Source organism: Spea bombifrons, chromosome 5 (genome assembly GCF_027358695.1).
Source record: "Spea bombifrons isolate aSpeBom1 chromosome 5, aSpeBom1.2.pri, whole genome shotgun sequence".
Classification (NCBI taxonomy): domain Eukaryota; kingdom Metazoa; phylum Chordata; class Amphibia; order Anura; family Pelobatidae; genus Spea; species Spea bombifrons.
Genome location: NC_071091.1, coordinates 94,495,886 through 94,521,480, shown reverse-complemented (window position 1 = coordinate 94,521,480; position 25,595 = coordinate 94,495,886). Strand labels below are relative to the sequence as shown.

The 25,595-nt window shown below is 40.8% G+C and overlaps 2 protein-coding genes across 2 annotated transcripts in view; both read right to left on the bottom strand.

Moving 5' to 3' along the window:
• LOC128497754 (neural-cadherin-like) overlaps positions 1 to 3,132 on the bottom strand; it is a 33,234-nt gene extending 30,102 nt beyond the window's left edge. The window contains 1 exon segment of the mRNA XM_053467914.1: positions 2,256 to 3,132. Coding sequence (XP_053323889.1) covers positions 2,256 to 3,132 — 877 coding nt within the window.
• A 5,098-nt stretch (positions 3,133 to 8,230) lies between these two features.
• DPY19L4 (dpy-19 like 4) lies at positions 8,231 to 25,591 on the bottom strand. The gene is made up of 20 exons (XM_053468255.1): positions 25,521 to 25,591; positions 24,753 to 24,966; positions 24,274 to 24,387; positions 21,660 to 21,784; positions 20,752 to 20,842; positions 20,277 to 20,398; positions 19,362 to 19,507; positions 18,615 to 18,738; positions 15,725 to 15,859; positions 15,352 to 15,483; positions 15,043 to 15,141; positions 14,860 to 14,933; positions 13,948 to 14,106; positions 13,720 to 13,839; positions 12,787 to 12,907; positions 12,297 to 12,353; positions 11,731 to 11,813; positions 11,014 to 11,146; positions 9,107 to 9,265; positions 8,231 to 8,595 (listed from the first exon to the last, which is right to left on the bottom strand). The coding sequence occupies exons 2-20, from the start codon at positions 24,763 to 24,765 to the stop codon at positions 8,431 to 8,433; spliced, it is 2,172 nt and encodes a 723-aa protein (XP_053324230.1). The 5' UTR covers positions 24,766 to 24,966; positions 25,521 to 25,591; the 3' UTR covers positions 8,231 to 8,430.
• Between the last annotated feature and the right edge of the window lie 4 nt (positions 25,592 to 25,595).

The window sequence follows — 25,595 nt, the reverse complement described above, 5'->3', positions numbered from 1 at the left end:
GAAGTCTAGCCCAACAGATTTTTATTTGCTGATAATTGAAGTCCATTTTGGATTGACTCAAATACACTCTTGGCAAATTATTAAACTAATATGTTCTTTTGCCATTGGAGTTAGAAAATGAGACTTCCATTTGTCTCTAGCAAAAGCACGTCTCTTCCACCATTGCAATCAACCGGAACAGTAGTAGCCAGTTAAATATATACTATATGGACAAAAGTATTGGGACACCTGACCATTACACCAACAGGGACTTTTATGGGTTGCACCACATATAACATAAAATATGAAATATGAAATTATATATATATTAAAATATCTAATTTATGTCTTAATGATTTATGTGAAAATGAAATAATACAAATAATTGCGCACAGAACATCAGTTCTCATGTTGAAGCATTTGGAATCAGATGTAACCTTGAAGTTCCACAGAGGACCTTCCCTAGGGGCAGGGGAGCTATCAATACATTGTCATTAGGAAACAGGATGCTGGATTTGTAGTGGTTTATTCACCAGGAATGGGGCAACTGGGGCGTAAACAGCAAAAACTCACAGACAGAACATTACATGGGAAACAATTTTTTTTTCTTCATTCCATAAGAATATTACAACCTCCTGCTGCTCACAGTGGATTTTTACTACAAGGGGATTATATGACGCGTTGCAGATGAAATGATACATAGAGATGTTTCCTTATCCGGTGAGTGGGATGCATACTCGGGCCCAGCAGCCTGGCTAGACCTGTCACAGAAATTAGCTACACGATAAGGTGTATATAAGATACACTAAATGCCCTGTCATGGGGGAATTGGCACCCACATTATTTGTTACTCTAGTCACCCTGGTGGCAATGTATGGAATTGCAAGCAGGCCCAGACTGGCCATCTTCCCATTCAGCGCTTCTAATGCCCAAGCATACCCAGGAGGTGGCTGAATACAGGCCTCCGCTGTTGGCCTCAAAGCGCCAGAGTCGATCCTACTGATCCAGTGGGATAATGATTACATGTAAAACCTCTAGGTACACACGGAGACATGAAAAAGAAAACATTTCGGTGCACTAAGGTAGTCTCAGGCTCAAATAATACAAATGTATAATATGAGGCCTACCAAACAGTGTGAGCATGCTGCAAATACAGTGTGTTGGCTGTACAATGTATACAAAAACTGTCTGAGCTTCTCACCCTACACATTAATAAGGTTGTGGTAGCAGTATAACCTGCTTTGTGTGCCCACTATGTAGGAGGTGAGAGTTGGTTCTCGCCCTATTGAGAGTGTGCCTTGACATGGCGGGCGAGCTTAATTATGCTTTGGCCAATTCATATAACCAAAACCTCTCATTTATATTATGTTTATATATTTGTTGCCAACTTTATTAGGGTAAGAAGCGCAGACAGTTTTTGTTTTTGTATACACGCAGACATGTCTGCTGAGAACATTTCATTCAGTTCTTTTCCCAGTTATTGTAACAGGAGTTCCACATCAAAGTGCCCTGAATGTGGATGGGCAGTGCTGGAACACTTCTGCTACCAGTGGAGTACAGCAATGGCTAAACATATTATATTTCACTTATATTTACTTTTTCATAAACTCTTGTTTTATTCTTTTTTATCTGTGCACATGGTTGAAACAATCCTCTTCCTATTGAATATCCCGTGTCAACAATCTGTCACTTTTACTGATTTACTCTGTATAGCAACTAAATGGCTGATAAATAAATCTTATATATAATATAAATATATAAGTGAATCCCTTGAGGTGCCCAATATATTAAGAAAAGCCGATCCTAAAAACCTCAATGTTAAAGAAGTACAACTCCCAAGATCCAGAAGTTACCACCAAAACAATGCATTGTGGTCAAGATAAGGATGGGGTGGGACTGATGGGGACCTAGCGCCCCTCCAGAGGCTGGGGTCCTTGTACCTGTGCTGGCTGTACCTCCCTGATGGCGTCCAAGGATAACAATATGGAAATGTAACCAATGAAATGTGATTTCCAATGAAATTTAAGGAAGGTGACTTGAGTTATACTAAGGCAATAAGAATAAAATACAATAATAACAATAATATAGAACAATAAATAATGATAATGATAACAATAATAATAATAATATAGAAAAATAAATAATAATAATAATATAACAAGACTGCATCAGCATGAGCTTTGGTAGCCACAGGTTTCCCCCACAGCATGGCCAATAATGAATGATTAACCCCATTACCTTAAACTGGCCAGATGTTAAACACAGGGTGTCCTCACCTTGCTCCAGATTCTGAACTTTCACTTGCACTTCTGTCTGTCCTCCTTGGAGTTTGTGGGTCAGATAGAGTCGCCCGGATCCGCTCTCAATCCTGACCGGGGGATTTGGGGGCCAACTGATCTCAAACCACTTGGCCCGGTACCGCCGGTCGGGAACGGTGAAGATGGTTTCCCCGAGAGCGCCCCCTGCAGGCACTTTCACCGTATAGGACGAGGAGACGGTTCGGGGTGTCAGTGAGCGAGCAGCCCGGCGCACGGCAGGGTAAGGGGGCTTGCTGGGGAACGCGGGGACTGGCATGAAGAAAGAAAGGTGTTCGGAGGGGGAATAAGACTCAGGAGGGGTGGGAAGGGATGAGGGGGCATAGGGTGCTGGGGTAATTGGCAAAGAGAAAGCTGTACTAACCGGGGATGCAAGGGGCAGCAGAGGAGCAGAGTTTGCCCCCTGGATAGATGAAGGGTGAGCAGAGGGTATAGATGGGCTGGAATGTGCCTGTTTTGGGGTGAGAGGTAATTTTCTGGTAACCGGCGGAATGTTAGAAGCCAGAGGATGTAAGTGGGGATCATTGCTTTTGTCCATAAATACCCCTAGCCTAGTGACTGTTGCCCCTTGAAGGGCATCAGCAAATTGCCATGGGAAGGGGAATGGTGAATTCCTGCTGGTGTCCGGATTCATCCTCCGGTCTTCATGGAATCCCTGAGTTTCCAGATCATCTTGGAAAGTCAACGCAGATGCCGGGGGAGCTGGATCTTCAGGGGGGTCTTCAAACGTGTCCCCCCCGAGAGAAATCTGCCCCTGGCAAAGGATGCCTGGAACCAGCAGAACGATGCTGAGGGTAAGAAGCCACCAATCCGAGCGTCTCCTGCCTCTCCACCGCATTCTAGAGCAGCAGGAGACCAACGATCTGTCCTCCAGTGCTTGGGAACTTCGCACAAGTAGTTTGGGTCCAGCTATGTGTTTGATGTATACTCAGCGCTCTCCTCTCAGCACCCCAGGCAGCCTACGTCGGGGATACGGGACACGCCTCCACTCCAGAACACATCTCATTACTGCCCCGACAGGCAGACCTAGACTATTCAATGCCATCCCTTGTTACTCTCTCTGTTGGAGAAACCATAATCAACGGCAAGAGTCCCACCTCCTCTGGGTATCACCTTCTCCTAGTATTACACCTGAGAGGTCCCTGGCCACCAGCACCACAGTCTCCAGATAAGGGTGACCTTCCTAAGGGCCAAACGTTTTTTCTACAGACCATGACAGGTGTGTATGTATATGTATGTATATATATATGTATGTATGTATGTATGTATATATTATGTGTATATACAGATTATATATATAGTTTGTCGCACTTTATTGAAGGTTACTGCAGAGCTCTCAAAAAGGATTTACCCTTCCTGATTTCTTTTATTTTGTCACATTATCAAACTAATTTTCATATATATGCATTTTTGTACACCCTTCTAGGCAGAATTATTTTAAATCAGCCACATTGGAGGGTTGAGCATCTCAATCAGATTCAAGTGAGGACTTGGCCTCCAACCCTTCGTTTGTTTCATTTCAGCCATTCAGAGGTGGACTTGCTTGTGTTATTCAGATCATTGTCCTGCTGCGTAACCCAACCACGCTTGAGCTTTAGGTCACAAACTGATGGCCAGATGTTCTCCTTCAGGATTTCCTGGTAGAGAGTAGAATTCATGGCTCCATCAATAATGGCAGGTCGCCCAGGTCCTGAAACAGCCAAGCAGCCCCTGATTATCACACTACTTCCACCCCTGCATTAGACTGTTGGTATGATGTTCTTATTGTGGAATGCTGGTAGTTTTAGGCTTTGATGTAACAGGACTCATGTCTTCCAAAACCTTCCAATTTTGACTCGGCGGTCCGGTTATATTATCCCATAAGTCTTAGGGGTCATCAATGCTTTTTTGGTGAAAGCAGAAGGTAAGCAGGGGGGAGGGGAGAATTGGGGTTTGTGGTATTTACTCTTTGTAATAAGAATACTACAAACTAGAAGCACTTAATCATAAATCAACATATGGAAGTTATCTATGCATGTGGCCAATAAACCTCATCTTCTTCATGAGCCATTACCGAAACATTATAACTCAACATGCTTGTCTTATAATACACGGCCCGGGGTCAGAGAACTGCATCCCCCTCCAGCAAATACACTTAAAGGAGTAATATGTAACGTTGTTGGTTTCCCGGGTTACAGAGACCGGCTGCTTTGTTCTTGAGACGTGGAAATATTATTTTACACAACGGACCCACAATACCAAGCTACTCTGTTCCATTATGAGGAATTTGATACATGGTATTAAAATGAAATTAAATTCTCCGTTACCAAAAATAAGCTCGTTATATGAGAAGCCACACAGCTCATACATCACAAATGTGATTACACTGAGAATCCTAAAGCGTCCGACCAGAATGACATAATTCCTAATACGTATATATGGAAACGGAGATCTATGATGGAAAAGAATCAAGGTGTTTATGTTTATCAGGTTAAAGGTCGGCTGATACATATAAATACATAGCTATATATACCAAATTCCTACCTCTTGAATTTTATTCATTTCTTCTGAAGCAGAGACCTCCAAGGTTCCAAAAACAAATGTTATTATACATCTTTTTCAGTGCTGGCCCAATGTATGGTATCAACCAATATATCATATTGCATCATTTCCAGGTTTCAATCCAGCGACAATCAGTATTACAATAGTCTATCGATCATGGAAAGTTGATACGTGTCTTATGAGCATTGTCAAAGCGAGTGAAAACAGGGCTATCACAGAACAACTGGGGCGGCTATCCCAGGACAAGGGTTTCCTTACGGGCCCTCTGGGGTGTCCACGTTGACTGTGATTTCCAGGACACACATAATTTTTACAGATTACAGACCAGCATGTAAAGTACTGCTCCCCACTATACAGTGGGATGTATAAACTAATGACAGAGACCCATTTTAAGAGGCCATGTTCTGAAATCAAATAATAGATTGCATGGAGTAGTTGGCACAGAAGACCTACACACAGCTGATCAGATTACACAGTTTGCTAAATCAGCTTCGCTTCTTAAGATAACAGCTGCTATTAAACATGGCAGAGGTGTCTACAAAAATAGTGGTTGTGACTTTGATGATGGGGTAAACACATGGAAGAGAATATCTTGGATAATTAACTTGAGGACAATTGTATACAGTACTGTGCGAAAGTTTTAGGCAGGTGTGAAAAAAAGGCTGTAAAGTAAGAATTCTGTCAAAAATAGACACGGTAATAGTTTACTTTTATCATTTAACAAAATGCATTTGGTGTGACCACCCTTTGCCTTCCAAACAGAATGAATTATTCTACGTATATTCGGACACAGGTTTTAAGGAACTAGGCAGGTAGATCTTGGAGAACCAACCACATCTCTTCTGTGGATTTATGCGCTTCAGTAGCTTCCCTCTTCATGTAATCCCAGACAGATTAGATTTTTGAGGTTAGGGCTCTGTGGGGGCCACACCATCACTACCAGGACTCATTGTTCTTCTTTACACTGGAGATAGTTCTGTCATAGACATGACTTTGTCTGTATCTTTGAGGTCCGGGTCATGCTGCAGAATATATTTGGGGCCAAACAGATGCCTCCCTGTTGGTATTACATGATGGATAAGTATCTGTGCTCCTCAGCATTGAGGAGACCTTATATTCTGCCCGAATCCCCAATTTGCAGAAATGCAGCAAAGACTTACAAGGAACCTCCACCATGCTTTACTTTTGCCTGCTCGTTCTTGTTAAGCTCTCCAGCCCTTCTGTAGTCGGAGAGCTTTATTGGCACTCATCCTCATTCACTCTCTCATGCTATTTCACACTCTCACTCACGCTCTCTCTGAATATTTCCCTACCTTCACTGCCTACCGCTTCTGTGTCCATCTCACGCTTCTTCACTGTCATCTTTCGGTTCTTCTATCTTCTTTCCACATCCGCTGCTCTGTGGACATGGCCTCCCAGTGAACTACCACAAAAAGGGCGTAGCCTCCAGATACAACCTCCCTCCTGTTTCTCCAATCTGGGGATAGGGTTCTGCCATTTTGCAGAAGTTAACCTGGAGGCCAGAATAATGATGACATATTCACCGAGAAAGGGAAGCATTTTTGCATTATCCTGGCCTCTCTGTGCACTTAGGCAAATGGGTGGAGCCACAGGGACACCCTTTCCATGGTTCAGCCAATCAGGGGACAGGGTGCATCTGTAGGTTCCATCCTTTTGCGAAAGTACACCAGGAGACCAGGCTCATGGAGAAGCGGACGAAGAAAGACGTGAGAAGAACAAACAAGAAGATGCAAGAGGAAGATGCAAGAGGGCAAGAGGAAGATGCAAGAGGAATATGACGGAACACAGAATTAGTTGGTGGCGAAGGTAGAGACGCACAGAGTGTGAGAGAGAGCACATGAGTGTGGGAGAACATGAATGAGAGTGTGAGATAATTGTACAAGCCAGACAGCCAAAGACATATTTACCCCAGGCGGGTACAAGTAAACAACATTATAAGTGTAGATTAATAATAAAAAAAAAGTTTATTGGAAACCATTCATTTCTGGTTTTTAAAACACAAACGTATATGGTAACAGACTGTGTGTACCGCAGGCGGCGTTGGTATCTGATCAGACGTATCTCAGTACCATTTTAAAATATCAACGCCAGTCTATCACACCGATACAAATACATTTGCGGCAGGAATGTCCCCCAATGCTACCTTCCATACATCATTTCTACTCTTGCAAGTAACATATGTGTAACACGCATGGTTTTAGCTTTGACAAAACACTTTGGTTGCTGAGCCAATAAAAGTATTTATAATTATTCTTTCCATACAACATAAGCTCCATATGTGAGATTCCATTAAAAGATCACACAGCTATCCGGTCATTCATTTAAAAAAAAAAAAAGACTACAGTATAAAATCAATGTCATTTTTAGTTATCTAATAAAAGGCAGCTTGAGATAATGCAAACATAATAAAAAAAAAGAGACAATAACAGCAAAACAGTTGTTTCAGTGCAAAAAGTCCAGTTTCCATGAAGAATAACGTTTTCCAATCGGATGCATTCATCTTTGGGTGTTTTCGGGAGGTAGACAGGGTAGATAAAGCATCGGGGTTAGGGTAACATGAGATCCTCCAAATGATTTTCAGACTGCAACTTTGTCAAAGATGGTAGCAGAATAAGGTGGCAAGTAGTCCATAAATCACTTAAGGACCAGCAGCCGATTAATCACCGGAGTGATGTTTAGAGCGTGTAGCCGCGATGTACACGGATCCGCCACATTTGCTCAGTGTCGGCTTGGTTAAAGCCGCAGCATTGGTTGCTTTCACCACTTTGCACCCGAATTACCACCAAGGTTTACTGACCATCACGGGTGATGCGGTTTAACAAGAACTAAAGATACATGCGTGACCAAGTTGACAAACGTAAATAATAAAAAATAATTATATTATAGAGTTTGTAAGAGAAAGGAAAAAAAGGCAAAAAAGCAGAGACTGGTCCAAAAAAAAAAAAAAAATTAAAAATAATCCTAATATATAAATTAAGATTTCCCTAATAACAGCCTGACGGTCTAACACTATCTTAAATATCCCAACAGGTAACAGACGTAACCGTCTCTCAAATGCTGGCCAATCAAGCTAACAAACAGTTCCACTAGTAAGAATACTAGTCAACATCATTATCCATGTTATAGCTGCAAAAATATTATGCTTGTGAGTCCAAAAAAAAAAAAAAAATCACATGTAATGGTACATTAAAAGAAAAATAAATAAAAACACTCAGGGTTAGTCTACAGCCAAAAGTTTTAAAAATGATGCTCAATTTTAAAATTGCACAATTAATAAGTATTAATCATCTTAACGTTTGGTGTATCCACACGGGTCCAGAACCTGTTCCTGGGCTCCCGAACCATACAACCCACCAAGAATATTTTTTTTCAAAAAGAAGCTTTTTTGTTATTGACGAGGAGGATGGATCCCTTCGGATTACAGCTTTGTTGTATTTTTTTCTCATCTCGGTGCGAACAAAAACACCATTGCATAAAGGTTAAGAACCAACAACCAAGCACAATCTACACCGATGTCACTCCAACAATTACAGGGCAGGCTACTGATGTCCCAAGATGAAGATCCGCTTTGGTTTCAGTATTGGAACGATATCAATGTGTTGATTTTATAAACAGAATAAGATTTGTTCCAGAAAATCTTTGTGAAGTAGTTGACGTACGGAGAATAATTCATTTTGATTTCTTGGCAAAACCGTCCATACTTGGAATAGGAATACACATCTCCATCTTCAGTCACCACCTGTTAAAAGAATTAAAAGTGCAACACGGACAGGCTTACTGATGGGATCATAGACCTCACACATGCAAAAATCACCACAAATATATAAAACCCACTTAAATCGAAAGTCATTCAAGTATACAAAAACAAACATTACAGACACGTTTATGCTGTATACCCGTTATTTGTAAGGAAGTACAATATATATATATATATATTTACTAGAAAATAAAATCACTTTTAGGAGAAGTTGCAGCTTCAGATCTGCAGCGCACCACCCTGGATGGTCTGGTATTTGGGCCACTTTTGCAGGAGCTACGATCGTTAATTTAAGGGGACAGTCAGCTATCATACGCATTAAAGTGCATACGATGGCTGGAGTGTCCCTTTAAAGTGTTATTCCTGTTACTACTGCTTCAGAATGGAGTACCAAGTGCTGGGCTGGTGCCACACGTGAAGCAGTGGAATTGTTCTACATTTTAAGGTACAAATTCATAATATGTGCCACAGAAAGACACAAAACGCAACTCACGTGCTCATTGGCAACATCCAGCAAATCCTTCACCCGGCAGCCTTTCATGCCTGCCACGTCATTGCAGATTGAGTCTTCAATGACGACATATGTGGCCTTATAGGAGGCGAGGATCTTATAGATGTCTTCAGCAGACCTCATGCCATAGATTTGATATATCTGGAGATAAAGAAAGTACACTTTATACTCTATTTAATAGCAGCTTGGTGGAGAAATACTTTATATTCCTAGAGTAACCATTTAATTTCCTATAACAAATGCGTATAAACAGAACGAGGCGTACAAAGTCAAACATATGCATCTTAAAATAGGAAGAGTCCAATGGCTGACTGCACTCCCTCTAGTGGCCACATAAGTGAATCTCAGCTACTATATTCTTTCTTACTTTTAATCCAAAAGAAATAAAAACCCTGAAAATACAAATTACCATATTACAAGAGCTGATTTACAACTAGGGGTTTAGCTTGATTTTCAGAAGAATGGCAATTTGGGTCGTGTACTTCCCCCAAAAAAGGAAAAAAAAAAAAGATCTGTATGTGCTGTATATCACTTTGAAAACTATTTATATTATTTACTAGGAAAGAACAAAACCGTAAGAAACAGGGAGAGGAATGAAAAGGCTTAGACTTTGACATGAAGAATAATATCAGATGTCCACTCATCTGTAGCATCTTTAAACAAAGAACACGATGCCATTTTCAAGGAACTTATCAGATATAAAGACTATAATAACGAGACTTTATATGTCTTGCACAGACTTTATGACGCCACGTATGTGAAAAGTTCCCTTCTGCACATGCAAAAGGTCACAAAAAAATTACTTAAAACAGACAAAAGTTCTCCTGGTCACAAAGTAATAGTAATAATAATAATTATAATAATGCAAAGAAGATTCTCGTGCAACACATTCTGCATTATAATACACAAGAACAAAAAGTCTTAAGCATGAGCTACACGGCAAGCACAAAGCATATGAAAAATTTTAGTACTTCATATAATATATGCTAACACCACAAACACCCCTCTGTTACCCCCCCTCCAAAATAATAAGTAACGGTTTAACCGTTTCCTAGAAAATTCTCCTTTAATTACGCAACTGAAATCAATGCAAACATTGACCTGCGACATAAATCGGTCATTGCAGCGGAACGTTTTGTGCCGAGGCTCTGATTCACGAATCGATGCTAAAGCCTCGTCTCTGAAGGTCAGTGCTACGGGGAACAAACCGGCTCAACCATGACAGAAGACCGGCTAATACACAGAGCAATGCTACAACGGTAACAGTGTTAGTTCATGTTTAAGGGAGTTGTGCCTCTACCACTTATGATGGGAGGCTGTTCCATTTATCTGCCACCCTCTTGGTAAAGTAGAAGTTACATTACATCAACATATATTTTCATTCATACACAGTAAGTGTCATTCTCCCCTAATGGCTGGGGTCAGACTGGTTTGTAGCCGGTGTGTAGAGAGGGTAGGAGTGGCAGATCAGAGCAGAGGGACTCTCAGGGAAATAATATTTTTACACTTGGAGTAACTTTTAAGAATAAGGAAAATGGTCACAAATGTCTAAGATAGTCCTTAGTAGAAGCCGATACCTTTGGTTGGGCCAACGTAAGATGAAGAGATCTATGAGATCCTGAAAGCGTATTATGTGATTCTACATCCGACGGCCCAATGAAACATTTCAAGTTTGACTAAAGAAATGTCGGTTTTAAGCCGGGTCAAGACAAGCTTACTGATTATTACATTTTATTAAAGTGCCAGCAGATTTCATTTTATTATTACCTAAAAGTCACTACACGGGAGGCCGATAAAGCCCCCATTATTATTCCACCCCACTATGTAAAGCAAACCCTGGCCATTCGTTACACAGCAATGTCGCACAGCCGCACTAGTCAGCGACTCACATTTTCATTCCTTTTCATGAGGTCTTCGTCATTATAAACCGGCAGACTTGTCACCATCCATCCGGTGCATAATCTGATGGTGCCCATTAGCTGGGGACTACCGGCAAACACCGCTGCAAGGGGAGCGTGACTTCTGTAACAGGAAGAAATGTGTACGTCAATGTATATGCACTGATTGGGCCGAGATAACAGAGCTAAGATACATACGCATGGCTAATACGCAGCTATTAGAAAATGTTAAATAAAACCGGTATTTGTTTTAAACAGAAACAGTAGATTTTCTATTTTTTAACACATTGGGCAAGGAATAGAAAATTATTTGGGGGCATGTGCATAAGGCATAAGAACATTTTATTTTGCTTGATACTATACTAGCAGTAAAAATGGCGGGGAGGGATTTCCCCCAACAATAAACACCGAGATATGGTTATTCCTGATGATTTCTGGCTCCTCTGAATGACTCGACAGACAAACATTGATGTGTTTTCGACTTGATTCGCAGGCGAGAACGGGGTAGGTTTTACTAAATCCTGCGCTTACTTTAGAACGACTTGGTAGAAGAGTTTAAAGGGAAATTGACCTACTGCTTATACTAAACTTAAAAAAACAAGGTATAGAATGCAATCTATAGAGTTCATACATATGGATTCTGTCACTCAGCGTGAGCGCAGTATTCAGCAGGACTTTGCCTCTCGTCACTCATAGATCCTCACTTACTTTATCCAGTTCATGAGCTCAATTGTGTCGGACTCATAGTGCTCCTCCAGCTCGGAAAGCTCTGTGATGATCTTGGGTAAAAACTGTCAAATAAAGGCAGACGACATACAAGAGTGACAGGCGGAATTTTTTTTATTTTTTTTTTTTTTTACCGTATTTATGCTACATTCCCAACCATCTCTTTGGGGTTTATTCACTAAAGGGGGAGTCGTCAGGACAGCTTGCAAAATTGTGGTTTCAGCTCCTATTAGCAGACCACATAAAAGCCTCCAACCCTCTCAGTCTTTAGTGATGAGGGTCTAAACTAACCAGTAGTCTGTCCCAAATCCAACATATACACTATGGGAGCAATAGAACTGTGTTAATGGACACATTTTCTCTCTCCCCCTCTTTAAACGTCTTAACTTAGTTTTTTCCAAGATTTGCACAATTATTCCTTCCATGGTCTTATATCCACCCTATCGATAAGTTGCCGATAAGTTGGTTATTGGTTAAGCATCCAGCATCTATAACACGACGGCACAGATAGCGTCAATTCTATGAGAAAACACCTGCTGATATCTCACCTCTCTCCATAAGCTGAAGCCAATTACAGTGGGAACTGCGGTGCTTAAAACAAGAGCCTGGAATAAGAAAAAAGAGGACTTATCTGTGTGCATTTTGATTGGTGCATTGGAAATACTGGCGTTTATTTACTAAATGGGAGTTTGTGTGTACCAATAAATATGCATGATGTAGGGAAAACCCTGTAGAGTCAGCCCCGTGCATAGATAAACATATAAATGTTACAGATTTAACATCTGCTGCTTGAAATGTCTCAAGTCACATTTTAGGGACTACACGCCGACGTTTCCGATTCATTTTCCCATCATGGACCGGCGGGCGGCTGCAGCATTAATTAACTGAAGAGGAGAAATGCAGAGCCAGATTGTAAAAGCATAATATTCATTTAAGGACGTCTGCCTGAGAACCGTGTTGGTTGCCTGCTAAAAGTGGTTATTACACGCCATTCTCTGATCGGTCACTATTAATGAACACGAATCCTCATTTCATTACCAGCAGGACCGGGTGGATGGCTTTCAGACGGATCCATTTGAAAAGCGTTATCCAAAGTTCAGGTGAACAAACCCCAAACGCAGCCAGCATGCACACATATGGTGTCCAAAGGTACTTCATGCTGAAAAGCAAGGTAATGAGAGTAAAACAAGGGTTAAATTCATTTGGAATGGCACAGAGATGCTTCTTGTTAATATTGGAACATCATTTTTAAATATATATCCACACGCTCTGGGGAAAAAAAGATTAGTATATGTTTTATGCACGTTTGTACACTGCTACACTCTCTAATCTCTCTTGGGTTTTTTTTTTAAATGTATTTGCCCTGAATTAATGTATTTGCGTTTTATAATCCGATATATATAGTTCAAATAGAGGTCCGACTATAAGACTAAGATCCAGATCCCCCGCAGCGCTGCAGGGACCTGGATCCTCCTCTCTGGCAGCCGGTGGACGTCTGTGCGTTGGGCTTCTATGACGGAGCGCCATTGCGTAACCTTCTGGTGCTCCATCACACAAGCCCCACAGGAAGTGCCAGCAGAAGCGAAGGTTGTCTAGGCGCACTGTCTACGTGCAACGTCCACCGGCTGCCCCCACTAGACACCAGGGAGTCTGAAGCACGGGGGACAAGTCTGGGGATGCATTGGTTGGGGGGGGGGGCAGGTTGGCAAATAAAAGGAAATAAAAACAAAAAAATGCATAGTTTTTATAAAATATGAAAAAAATGTTTACATGTGAATTAACATTTAGTAGTTAAACTTTTTTTTTACTATAGAGTAGTCTTATATTCAGGCTTTTTTTCTAAATTAATAGTAAAATTTTGGAGGGTCGTCTTATAATCAAGTAAATACAGTGATTAACCAAAACGATCGTCTCTTGTGTAATGTCAGAGCTGAACGTGTGTTAAGGCTGCACACATCAGAATCAACTTACCCTTCAAAAAGCATCGCTAGAGAACCCAGCAGGAGACCCTGCACGACATGATACACAACTTCCGGACGTTCTCCTATTCGACCCTCCTCGAGCGTCACTTTGGTGCTTGCTGGGATGCCTCTGCACGTGGGTAAACGAGAAAGAGATATATATATTTATACACACACACACACACACTAGAGCAGTAATCTTTTTTTTTTTGTAAAAACATTTTAAATGAGTACTTACGAAAGCCTTCTATAGATGCCCTGAGATACAGAGAATAGGCAAATCAGCAATACCAGGATATAGAAAGGCAAGAGCGAGGACTGCGTCAGCCGTAAAATGTATTCCTGGGATGGAGGCTGGAAGGATTCCTGACATAGCAGCCAATTTACTGTGAAGTTCCTGGATTGGAAAGACACGAGATTTAGGTTTTTTTTAAATTTCGCAGTGGCAGCATCGGTGACGTTCGTGACGAGACCCATCAGCAGAAACAATGAAATCGCTGAAAAACTGTGATCGCTAAGTGTTCTCATTTCCCCCTTTCTTAGAGAATCAGATAGTTTGATTAGTATCATCACCACAGTCTACGGTCCTAAAAGTCACAATAATGTGACTATACCAAATAATGTTTAATTGTCTAAATAAATAAAATATTTTACACAAAAATATCAGCAGGTCACAAAGTTGTGTAAAAGAAAATGTTGGTAAAGCCCTGCCCCTAGCCATGCTTTCAACAACACATGCCCTGAAATAAAGGCGCTCTTTAACCATTTGAGTTTATATCAAAGACCGGCTTTGTAAGTTCCTGGTGATGTAATGGCTTATACAAATATTGGCGTGTGTGTATATATATATATATATATATATATATATATATATGTGTGTGTGTGAACAGCGTAATCGATCGGTGCCCAAAATTAGTGTTTCTACGATCATGATATTCCCCTTTTCGCAACTCAAACTAACCACAACAGCAGGTCTTAAAGCAGTTTCTCAAGAGTTTTATAATAATAAAAAAAAAATTACCAATATACGATCACCTTACACCTTTAACTGAAAATTATATTAATCAAATTTAGGCAGCAATTTAAACATAAACAGTTAAATATTCAGACTTTTATAGTAGATATATATAACACAGTCATTCTAACTCACTTGGTCATGTTCAGCCCAAATTTTACTTGGAGGAATCTCAAAAGTTGTCGATTTTCGTTGTGAGGAACGACGGTCTGTGAAAGGAGGGAAAAAACATTTCATTTTATAATAAAAGCGGTATGAATTTTACCTTAACATCCCCCCCCCAAAGTGTTCTAAAATATACTTTACAATGTCACCTACCCTCAATAAAAAATGAATTGATACCGCAATCGTAAACGCCAGATAAAAATACATGATCTTCATCACCTTCGCCCGGAACGTGCCCTTTTTGACAGTGATCTATGAAAGCAAGGAACACTTGGTTAGCGTGAGATGGATCACAGAGATGCCACAAAGACGACTGCAGAGGTTTAGGGGTTCTTTAGATACAGTAGTTTTAGAAAAAGAAGTAGTGACGCAATCAGCAGGAAGATTACACTGGTTTCCATGGCGATTGCTGTAAACCTCATTCTCGAGGTGCTCTATGCACATTGTCCCATGGAGCGTTACCTGGAGGCTTCTAGCAATCATTGACCCCACAACGAGGCTTAACAACGGCGAGGTCAGCAGGGCCGTGTTCTCAAACTGGAGCAAATATCCCACCGCCGCAGAGAAGATATACATTTTATGGATTTCATGAACCTGCAGAACAGAAATAATACCCATTATATGCCTATTTATGCAATGGTTAAGCCAAGTATCAGTAATAACCCACTTTTGGTTCATAAAATCTATAAAAGCCTTTAAAAGCGTTGGTGGCTATTCTGGAGCATGTACAATGGGTAAACAGGACATAATATTAGGATTTTATTTACTGAAAGAACATTTAAGGATCCAGAAACCCGCCTGGCACCATAAAGCCCACCGTGACCGCTTGTCATACCTTCTCCCTTTGGACTAGCGAGAAGCCATCTAGAAGACACAGAGTCAAGGCCTGTATGAAGAGCAAGTAATGGCTATACTCCCACATCATTATGAACGTATAGGTAGAGGCGCTCATCAGCAAGTAGCAGAACCTCTGAAAGAAAAATCAAAAGGGACACAAATCAGGAACTACGGCCAGGAGATCTGGTTCATGCGTGTTCGTTTTCCCATCGTATGTAAAGGAGAAACACAAGGTTTTACAGTACGTGCGACCAAACAGTAGGGGAACATAACTACAACAAATGTATAATATTTAGCGGAACTTGCATTTCCTCACAATAATTAAATATTTCAGATCTTTGGTGTGTAACAAGCAGGACCAATACACAAGCCCACATAATGGAAAAGCTAAATAAACAAAATCCTATGTTTCTACATCAATTTTTAAGCGACACAATGATGTCCCCACTTAATAAAGTAAACAACTTAATATATGTGATTTCAACAGACCTTCCCGGCTCTTAACTTTTTTGCCGTATATATATATATATATGCAATGGTAATCTGAATATAAAAAGATTCAGAATATAAGTAGATACAAAGAAGGACGATAATTACATATTATATAAGTAAGTGGTTGCCATTATAGATATGACAGAGCAGCACATTATCCATGATCAGCTGCTGTGCAATTACGCTGCGGTTCTAAAAAGAGATAACGGCTTCTTATAGCAATGAGCGTCCGGCCATTATTAGGTTAAATCACATCCACGGCTCTATGTACCCCATTAGAGCAGAGCAATGGTGTGCGAGGTATCTTTTAATGCTGCTTAATGATAGCCACGGACTGCTTGGAAAGGGTTATTCGGCCCAAGCGTACGACATTCGCGGGCCAAATCCAGTAATAATAAACATAAGAGCGTGATATGCTGCAAAGGGGAGAATGATACAAAGCAATTCTCTGTCAGGTTTTATAAAAATAAAATTAGCCAATCGAGACAGCAAATTGTATGAATGTGCCCTTTGGACTTGTATGTCTTGAGATTAGTTATTATAATTTATTGTTTTATATAGCGCCATCACATTCTGTAGCACTGTACAATGTTTCAACTAATGTATGGGTGTATTAACCCTCTGGCTCTCAAAAGGTTAAAATTAAGGACAACTTTGAAGATGAAATAATTGTAAAGTATTTAAAGCTTTCCATTTTTATATTTTAATGTAGTTTGGGGTGGCCGTATTAGTCCAATGTATACGAATGCAAAAAACAGAAAGTTGCAGAATCTTGTAATACCTTTTTTATTGGACTAACAGTATTAAAATAATAGACGAGCTTTCGGGAGTCCTCCCTTTATCAAGTCAAAAGCATTTCTGACCAAGCAAGTGAAAAACACAGTTTAAAACTGACCAGTACATGTTCTGATACAGGGTTAAAACAGGGGTTAAAACAACACAAAGTGTAAACTTCTTGGATACAACTGTCACAATAAACAAGGACACACTACATACATCCCTGTACAGAAAACCCACAGACCGATCCAACTACCTGCACAAATCCAGCTTCCATCCATCCCACACAAAGCAAGGCATCATCCATAGCCAAGCCACCAGGTACCACCGCATCTGCTCCAACACTGATGACAGAGACGTGCATCTAAAAACACTGTCCGAGACATTCAAACAAAAGGGATACAAACCCAGGATCATCAATAAGAAAATTAACTCTGCGCTACAAACACCACGCCAACACCTGTTGCAATACAGAGACAAACAAACATCCTCACGCATACCTCTAGTAGCCACATACAATCCTGCCCTAGAAGAAATCCGAAAAATCATCAAGGATCTGCAGCCAATACTAGCAGAGGATGAGGTGTTAAAAGAAATTTTCCCTGAACCCCCCATCTTGGCCTTCAGACAACCAGCTAATCTCAAACAAAAGCTGGTGAGTAGCAAACTACATACTGAAACAACACACACAGATAATGGAAGCAAACCATGCAACAAAGCCAGATGCAAACTTTGCCAACACATCTGTACCAGCAACACAGCCACCCACAACAACAAGACATACAATATTAAAGGATCATACTCATGCACTTCACAGAATGTTGTATACATGATTCAATGCACCACATGTACAATAGGGTGTTACATCGGTGAAACCTGCCAGCAACTCAATAAAAGGATGAATCTGCACAGATACTCCATCAACCATCATGATGAAGAAAACCTTTGCACTCCAGTTGGGCACCACTTCACCCAAACAGGTCACTCCATACATGACCTTAAAATCAAAACACTGAGAGGTCATTTCAAAAACACCCAAGAAAGAAAGACATTTGAAGCCAAAATGATACATTTTTATGATTGTAAAAACAGAGGACTTAATGTGGATTTGAGCTTCTTAGCACACTATCAAAACTTCCTATAACCTGTGCTTTTTTTTCTTCTCTCTCTCCTACATGCTCACCCCTGCTTCCCCCCCCTTGCCTTATCTGTGCAATATATGCCACTATTTACTATTTACGACCCTCTTAGTTTTTTGTCTGCAAATTCTCTACGTGTTGTTTTAACCCCTGTTTTAACCCTGTATCAGAACATGTACTGGTCAGTTTTAAACTGTTTTTCACTTGCTTGGTCAGAAATGCTTTTGACTTGATAAAGGGAGGACTCCCGAAAGCTCGTCTATTATTTTAATACTGTTAGTCCAATAAAAAAGGTATTACAAGATTCTGCAACTTTCTGTTTTTTGCATTCGTATATTTTAATGCAAATGCCTGCTACTGGTGATTAGAGAAAACACCCGATCGTCTTTCAAAAAGGCCCCTTAGCGCGATATTTATCCCGTCGCAATAAATAGTACATGTTCGAAGCAGATCTGCCAGCTGTTGCAGACACGCTTTTACCTCCACAGAAAAGGTGACGTTGGTTTTTAAATAGGCTGTGAGAGCCGCGACTTGGCAGGCAAAATACGGCAAAGCCCAGTTTTCTCGGAGGGGAAGGGACTGCTCCATTCGGGTGGTATCTGTCCTGAAACAAAGGGCAAAAGACAATGATAAATTAACAAACAAATATGAATTACTTATTCCAGAATATTTTCCTATAAAACTCCTGTCTTGGTGTCTCTTCTATACACAGGCATTTATTCTGCGCTACAAGACAGAGCAACAGAGCGATAGTCTTGGAGGGCGTCTAATAGACCGCCATTTTTTGCATATTCCGGCTTGAGCAGAGGAATACCAATGAAAAGTTCATCAAACTACTGGTTTGGAGTCCTGCACCCCTGGACTAGATTAAGCTACGGCTGCAAGGAAGAACAGCCTGGCGGGAGAAGCCGGAGCGGCAGATTGTGGTTGTGGGTTCATTCCTTACTGCAGAAAAACCAGATGGGTTCTCACGATGGTCCCTCTTTACGGCACAAGACATGTAGAGTAAAAAGCCACCATTTTACAATCGTTTTCTACAGACAGAGTCAAGCTCTGAACTCCAGAAAGACATATTTTGTTTCTATTTGAAAAACCTAATATTTTAGTATTTTTGGAAAAAGTAGGAATAATGAATAATGTCATCCTTGATGCCAAATACAGGATGCCATGTGAGATTGGAGCTATACGAACGCATAAGCAATGTTAGAAGTTTAGCTCTGCTCATACCTATTAATGATAAACCAGGCCACCGTCAGCATGCCCGCCAGCCAGCTTCCGCTCATTATCCAGCTAGTCACAAACAAGGCGCTGGCGTAAATTCCTTGCAAGCCAAAGAGGATCCCGATATAGAAATACACGGGATCGACAGCACCCTGCAAACAGCAAATATATACACACGTTATTAGACCCCATTTCTCCATTCACTGAGGACGATGTGGGTTGTAGATACATTATTTTCTCTAATTAGCATGTCCTCTGAATCTAAAACACATAAAATTACAAGCTTTTTTTTTTTAATAGTTCAGAAATGTAGACCCTCGCCCACTTAATTCTACCTCCCCAAAACGGAGGGCTAATCTTATTCCTGTATCTCAGTTTCATTATTATGTCTTATTATTTGTGTACATTTCTATTTCTACGTCAAACATTGTTGATTTGATCCATCGTTAAACAAGGAGCCAGGTCTGGGAATCGAGTGCAAACCAGACATTCCATTTACCCAAATCTGTAATATATGATTTACGCGTGTCCGAGTTACTGAGGCTCAGAACAGATACGAGGTTTTACTGGTTTCCATGCGATTTACTCTGTATTGTAAGTCTCTGAAGACAAATGTAGTTAAGATATCGCCCTAATTGTTGGACACAAAGAAAATGTAGGGGGGCTACTACACGACTACTAAACTAAACCCCAAAGCACTTGATCCCCAAAGACATGCTTAATAGATTATGTGCCTACAACCCCCCTGGCACAAGCTAGGAGCGTATGTTGAGTCTGTTCCTTTCCAATAGAGACTTTAAGAAACTATTAAAGAAAAGACAAATAGATAAAGAATTAAACACAAAATAAAAAAATAAAAAAACACCCAAAGTTTCAGTTTTCAACTAAAGAAAGAAAAATGAAAGGGCCAGCTTGGTTCACCTGGCTGCTGGACATCTGGTAGAGCGCGCTGGCTATCAGCTCCGGGTACAAAGACATCTGCTGCACAGCGTTGATGGTTTTCAGCGACACCGTCTTGTTGTTGTAGGCCAGATCAAACACACCTGTCAGAAACAATCGGAACACGTGAAGCGGGGCACGCAGGCGTACAAAACACTGCCGAGGGCCACAAAATAATATTAGGCAGCTTGGGATTCCAAGTATTTTTTCAGGTATGTGTTATGCCCTTTTTTAGTATTATTCTTGTAATGTCCTAAAATAGGTTAATCAGGCAATTGTATTGGATATGTGGGGCACGTCTTCCCTGCACTCATCACTCACTTTTACTGTGTACTCACTTATTAAAAATGTTTGGAGTTGAGGTGTTCGCTACTGTCCCAAAGACTGCTCTGATTATGAGAGTATGAGATAAATATATATATATATATGTGTGTTATGTTAAGTAGAAAGCATTTACCTCTTTCAAAGGATGGAGCCCGGAGCATGTCTTTATAAAAGGAATAATATACAGCACCATCTCCTTGAAAGGTTATTTCTCGCTCAAGATCCTGGAAAAAAAAAAAGAACAGAAAAACTAAAATATTGGTTTGACGTACAAGCTTTTTGTTCTTGGACTCTTCTTCCATGGAGAGGAAAAAAGGAACCCCCTGGAAATCCTGACTGAGAACTCGAGCTAAATGGGAGCGAGTAACTCACACGTGTCCTCTGAGGGCCAAGAGCCGGGGGGTTGGAGAAACATCTGGAACGTGTTCTGAGGGATACCTCTATGCATTTGGAGTACCATTAAAAGGAAAATTATTACAATACTGGGCCCGTCTGGACAACGATAGCGAAAAAGGACAGTATAAACCCTGGACATCAATGTTCAAGCAGGGCACCCAACGCAGAGGTTTGCGGATTCAATCCTGCTGCTCATTTGGCACAAAAGAGCAGCAGCCAACATAGAACCGAGCATTTCACATGGAAACACTCCGCAGCGCACACAGGGCAGACCAGTAACGTTTGTATTATAGTAACAATTTTTTGCAATTAATAAAGGCCGTCTTACTACACTGACTGGAAAAAGGCAGGCTGCTATCAGAAACACTTCTGTGGAGACGCACATCCCCCCCAGAGCGTTGACCTCCATGAAAACACTATGCAGAAGTTTTACCACAAAAGGAAATAAAGTTAGTGGTGAACAGGGAGGAAACAGACGCGTCAAATGATTAACTATCTAAAAAAGAAAAAAAAAAGAAAAAGGAGAACCATTTAGCCATCAATTGTTATAGAAAGTTAATAATGTAAAAAAAAAGTAACTTTATGAACTACTCCAGAGAACACGACATGTAACGTGTTGGAATGGCTTGAAGGATCACGACTTACCCGTCGACTAGAAAACCAGAATTTGCGCTCGTGGTACGTAGACAGGTAGACCGCGTACATCATGCCACTGGAGACCGCGGCCAGACAACCGAAGAAAAGCTTTGCAAACCGCTGCAGAGCAGCATCTGAAAAGGACAGAAGGGTTATAAGTCGCTCCTTCCGAGCATTTCTCATTTTCTCCTCCGCTCCAGCGTCCCTACATGTCCTATCCGACGAAGCTGCAAATAACCAACGTATAACACGAGAAAGGCAACATCACATGGATCAGAATGGCGGCCTCATAAAGAAAGTTTATGGGGGCAAAATAAAGTAAAATTAGGTTGTCAATTCTACTGTATACAGCACTGGCCCTTTATTCTGTATCTATGTGTATATATATATATATATATATATATATATATATATATATATATATACACACACACACACATACACACACACGTGATATGGTTCAGCCCGCCTCAACTCAAGTATTTCCCAAAAGACCATTGGTGCACATAATTGGTTTTATTTTTTGGTTTTATTCAATTTCCAATAAACAGCTACATTTGGTGGCTTTTCTTTAAGCCCGCAGGGTAACTAATTTAGTTCTGAAATGTTGTAAGTAACGCCACAGTCTGATCACTCCGTATTGTGTGAAAGTAGATGTGAATGATCAATTTACCATGCAAAACATCCCCGTATCAAGACATTTCACTAGCAAACTAGAGCGAACAAAGCCTTGTTACATTATGGAAATTCCATACACTGCTAAACGTCTCCAACGCTGTTGAATGAAGCCGCATGCGCTTCCCCAGTTTGAAAAGACGACGTTAAATTCACGTTTTAGGAAATCCGTAAAGCTAGAAATCCTGCGCTTTACATCGCGATTAAAAGAAACGCGGCTTATGATAAACTAGACTTGTTACGGACATTCAGGTTTCATAAAGGTATCGCGAAATGAATGATGGTTTTAGCCGAAGAAGATAATTAGCTTCCTCTTAATGGCAAAGCGCCCTCCGTGGTGGCTAATTACGCTCCTTTCATGCATTAAGCTCCCAGGAATGTGTAAAGCAGATCGAGTTGAATGATTTGAGCTCCGGCTGCTTCTGCAGCTAAACACGGCTTCCAACCATCCGTCTGCGCCTTCCAAGTGGCCTCTGAATAAGCCACCGGCAACAGCACCTGCTATATGAGACGGTCACCGCGGCCTCCTCGCGTAACACAAAAGACAAGGTTACTTTGTCTCCTTACGTTACACATAAGGAAAGAAATTAACCTGAGATATAAATCAGAGGTGGGTTCCTCTTGGACTCTTCCTGTGCAATAACCCCGTGAGCTGAAAAAGGTTAACAATGCAGTAGTTCTGAAACGACGGTCGGCCGCACAATAATAGGGCACTTCTTCTCTCTCCAGGGTGGACTGTAGAACCGGCTACAAAGACTACAGATACATGCCGGGGACAAAACGTCTAAGATCTAAAATCATCTGGAAAACTACGGATCTGTTTTAAAAAAATGATTAAGGGTACATTTAAACAGGTCATTTGATTGGCACGTGTGAGCAAGAGAAATGTGTAGTTTAATCAGCATTTCCCGCTGTATGAATAAAAATAAATATGATTCTAAACTGTGACCCCGCTGGTTTAAATCCCAACGAGATGAAATACGTCTGGACAGCAGGCCGATCCCCACTGGCGCTTTCATATATCTACAGGGAAATGAAACCTTGGAGGATGCAAAGGTTGGAAGTTGATTAGATGGATACACTGATTTAATGGTAATTTTCAACTTTTTTCCATTAGTATAAAGCGGTAAAAAAATACATTTGCTGTATGAGGCGGCTGAAAAAGTAGGTTAAAGTATCCGTTACTACAGCTCCGTGTAACCATTCAAAGCCGCCACATACCTATAGATATCTAACACCGTCAGCAGGTTAATCTTTCACTCGAGTGTAACTTCACGTGTTCGGAACTAATCTTTTAATAAATCACTCCAATAGTTCCTGGCTCACCTCATGCTTCAAAATTATACTCAAAAGAGAAAAAATAACAGTTTTTATACATTTCCTGTATCAATATAGTATCTGGTGTTTATTCACTAAAAAGGAAAGTTTGCAGGGGAGATGCGGTTTCAGCTCCTTGACTTTGCTTTACATTATGAAGGGCCAACCCCAGTGAGTTTCAGCTGCAGGACGCACTTGGCTGGCCCTGTATAATGCATAGTTAAATCAATGCAATCTCTCTAGTCAACTCAGCCCTTCCTGCTGGAGAGGTTTGCTAGGGTTGGCCCTCCATAGCAAACAATGAAGCAAGGGAGTTGTAACCACAATTCTCCTATAACTCTTCTTTTGGGTAATAAACACCTCTAGATTGGTAAAGTTTTTGCTGGCAGTACTTAGGGAGACCAGATCAGCCATTTTTCTAGGTTTCACTTAATTTTACATGTTGGTTATCAGCACATGTAAAGTGCTTCCCTGTAGTATGTGGGATGTAGACTCACAGAACAGGTACAATCTTTACACGCTCTGGCCAGCAACATGTGAAGTACACGCGTGTTCTGTTCCAAATCTGTAGATATCCCTGAACAATCACTAGTTCAGACTGTACCTTCACGGTAAGAAAATAACAACTTACACTTTGAGGATCTCCGGATCTTGGTTTTGTCTTTTGGTTTTTCAGTCTGCGCCGTTTCCTCCTTTTCGTCAAAGCTAACGCTCTTTCTTTGCCTAATCTCATCCGTTTGGGTCGCTAGAAAGAAAACAGGAAGAGATAAGATTGATGCACGGGCACCACGCCGTATACAGACATACTATTATCACCAGCAAAATTCTGAACATCTTACAGCAAGTACCAGCGGCGGCTATAATGAATGTTATCAATTTATTCTTTTGTTGATCCGGCATCAGATTCTCTGCAGAACACAACGCACAGAGATCTACACCATCCAAGCAGACATGTCCCTTTACACAGGTGGTAGATCAGGCCAGCCACTGAGCTCTATTAAAGTGGATCTGCCATCTTCATGCTTTTTATGATAGTTATTCACTCTTTAAAACTTTCTTAAATTAAAAAAGAAAAACATTGAAATGCAATACCCAGGATCCCGCACTCACCTTCCACCTCCATTCCAACTCAGTAATGCCTTTGGGCTGATCGTCTTCCTTTACAAACTGGTATACGTGTAGGGGTTAAAAGCAGATCATGCCGTTAAGACAGATGTGTTGATGTCAAACAGCGGAGGCCGATTGCAACAGTGATGAGGTGTCTGCGTAAAGCGCCGGGGTTCGATATATTACGCTGTATCACAAGATCTTTGTCCTGGCAGTCCTGAAATGATAAAAGCGAATAAAAGAACATATTTTTTCAGTATCAAACACACCTGATGACAAGCATCAGATGGCTGATGCCCAACACATTGGGTTATAACCAGGGAAAAATACACTATACATATCATATCCCCATTAATAATAATAATAATTATTAACTCCAGAGTGGCCAGTGGGCAGATACATTGTATATTTCCATATGAATATGCTATACCAAAGGATCCCAAAAGAACCTCATCACTTCCAATGCTATAGGGGTGACCGAAGAATGTATCTATCAATATATGCACTATATATGTGGAAGGACCCGATGAAGTATACATGGAGGGAAATTCTGTCTTAAATCAATGTACATTAAAACATGTCTAAAATAACTCAAAATGAAACTTTACAATTAAAAAAGCAAAACAATAAAGCTGTGTGAAGGAGACAGCAGAAACGGCATGTCATTGGGCTTATTGCAGTGCAATAGCAAGTTTAGTATAAGCACGTCAGCCATGACATCATACATCGCACAGACATATTTATGACAGAAATAGAAAGCCCCCTCCATACCTGCAGCAAGTCCCGCACAGCCCTGCCTGCACTCCGCAAGGCTGCCATCCACAGACTCAGAAGCAGGAAGTGAAG

Coding starts and splice junctions, on each gene's coding strand:
- DPY19L4 (XM_053468255.1), bottom strand. Junction 20,399..20,751: donor GGCTCCATCCTTTGAAAGAG/GTAAATGCTTTC, acceptor TGTTTCTGACAG/GTGTGTTTGATCTGGCCTAC. Junction 8,596..9,106: donor TGGATGTTGCCAATGAGCAC/GTGAGTTGCGTT, acceptor TTCTTTTAACAG/GTGGTGACTGAAGATGGAGA.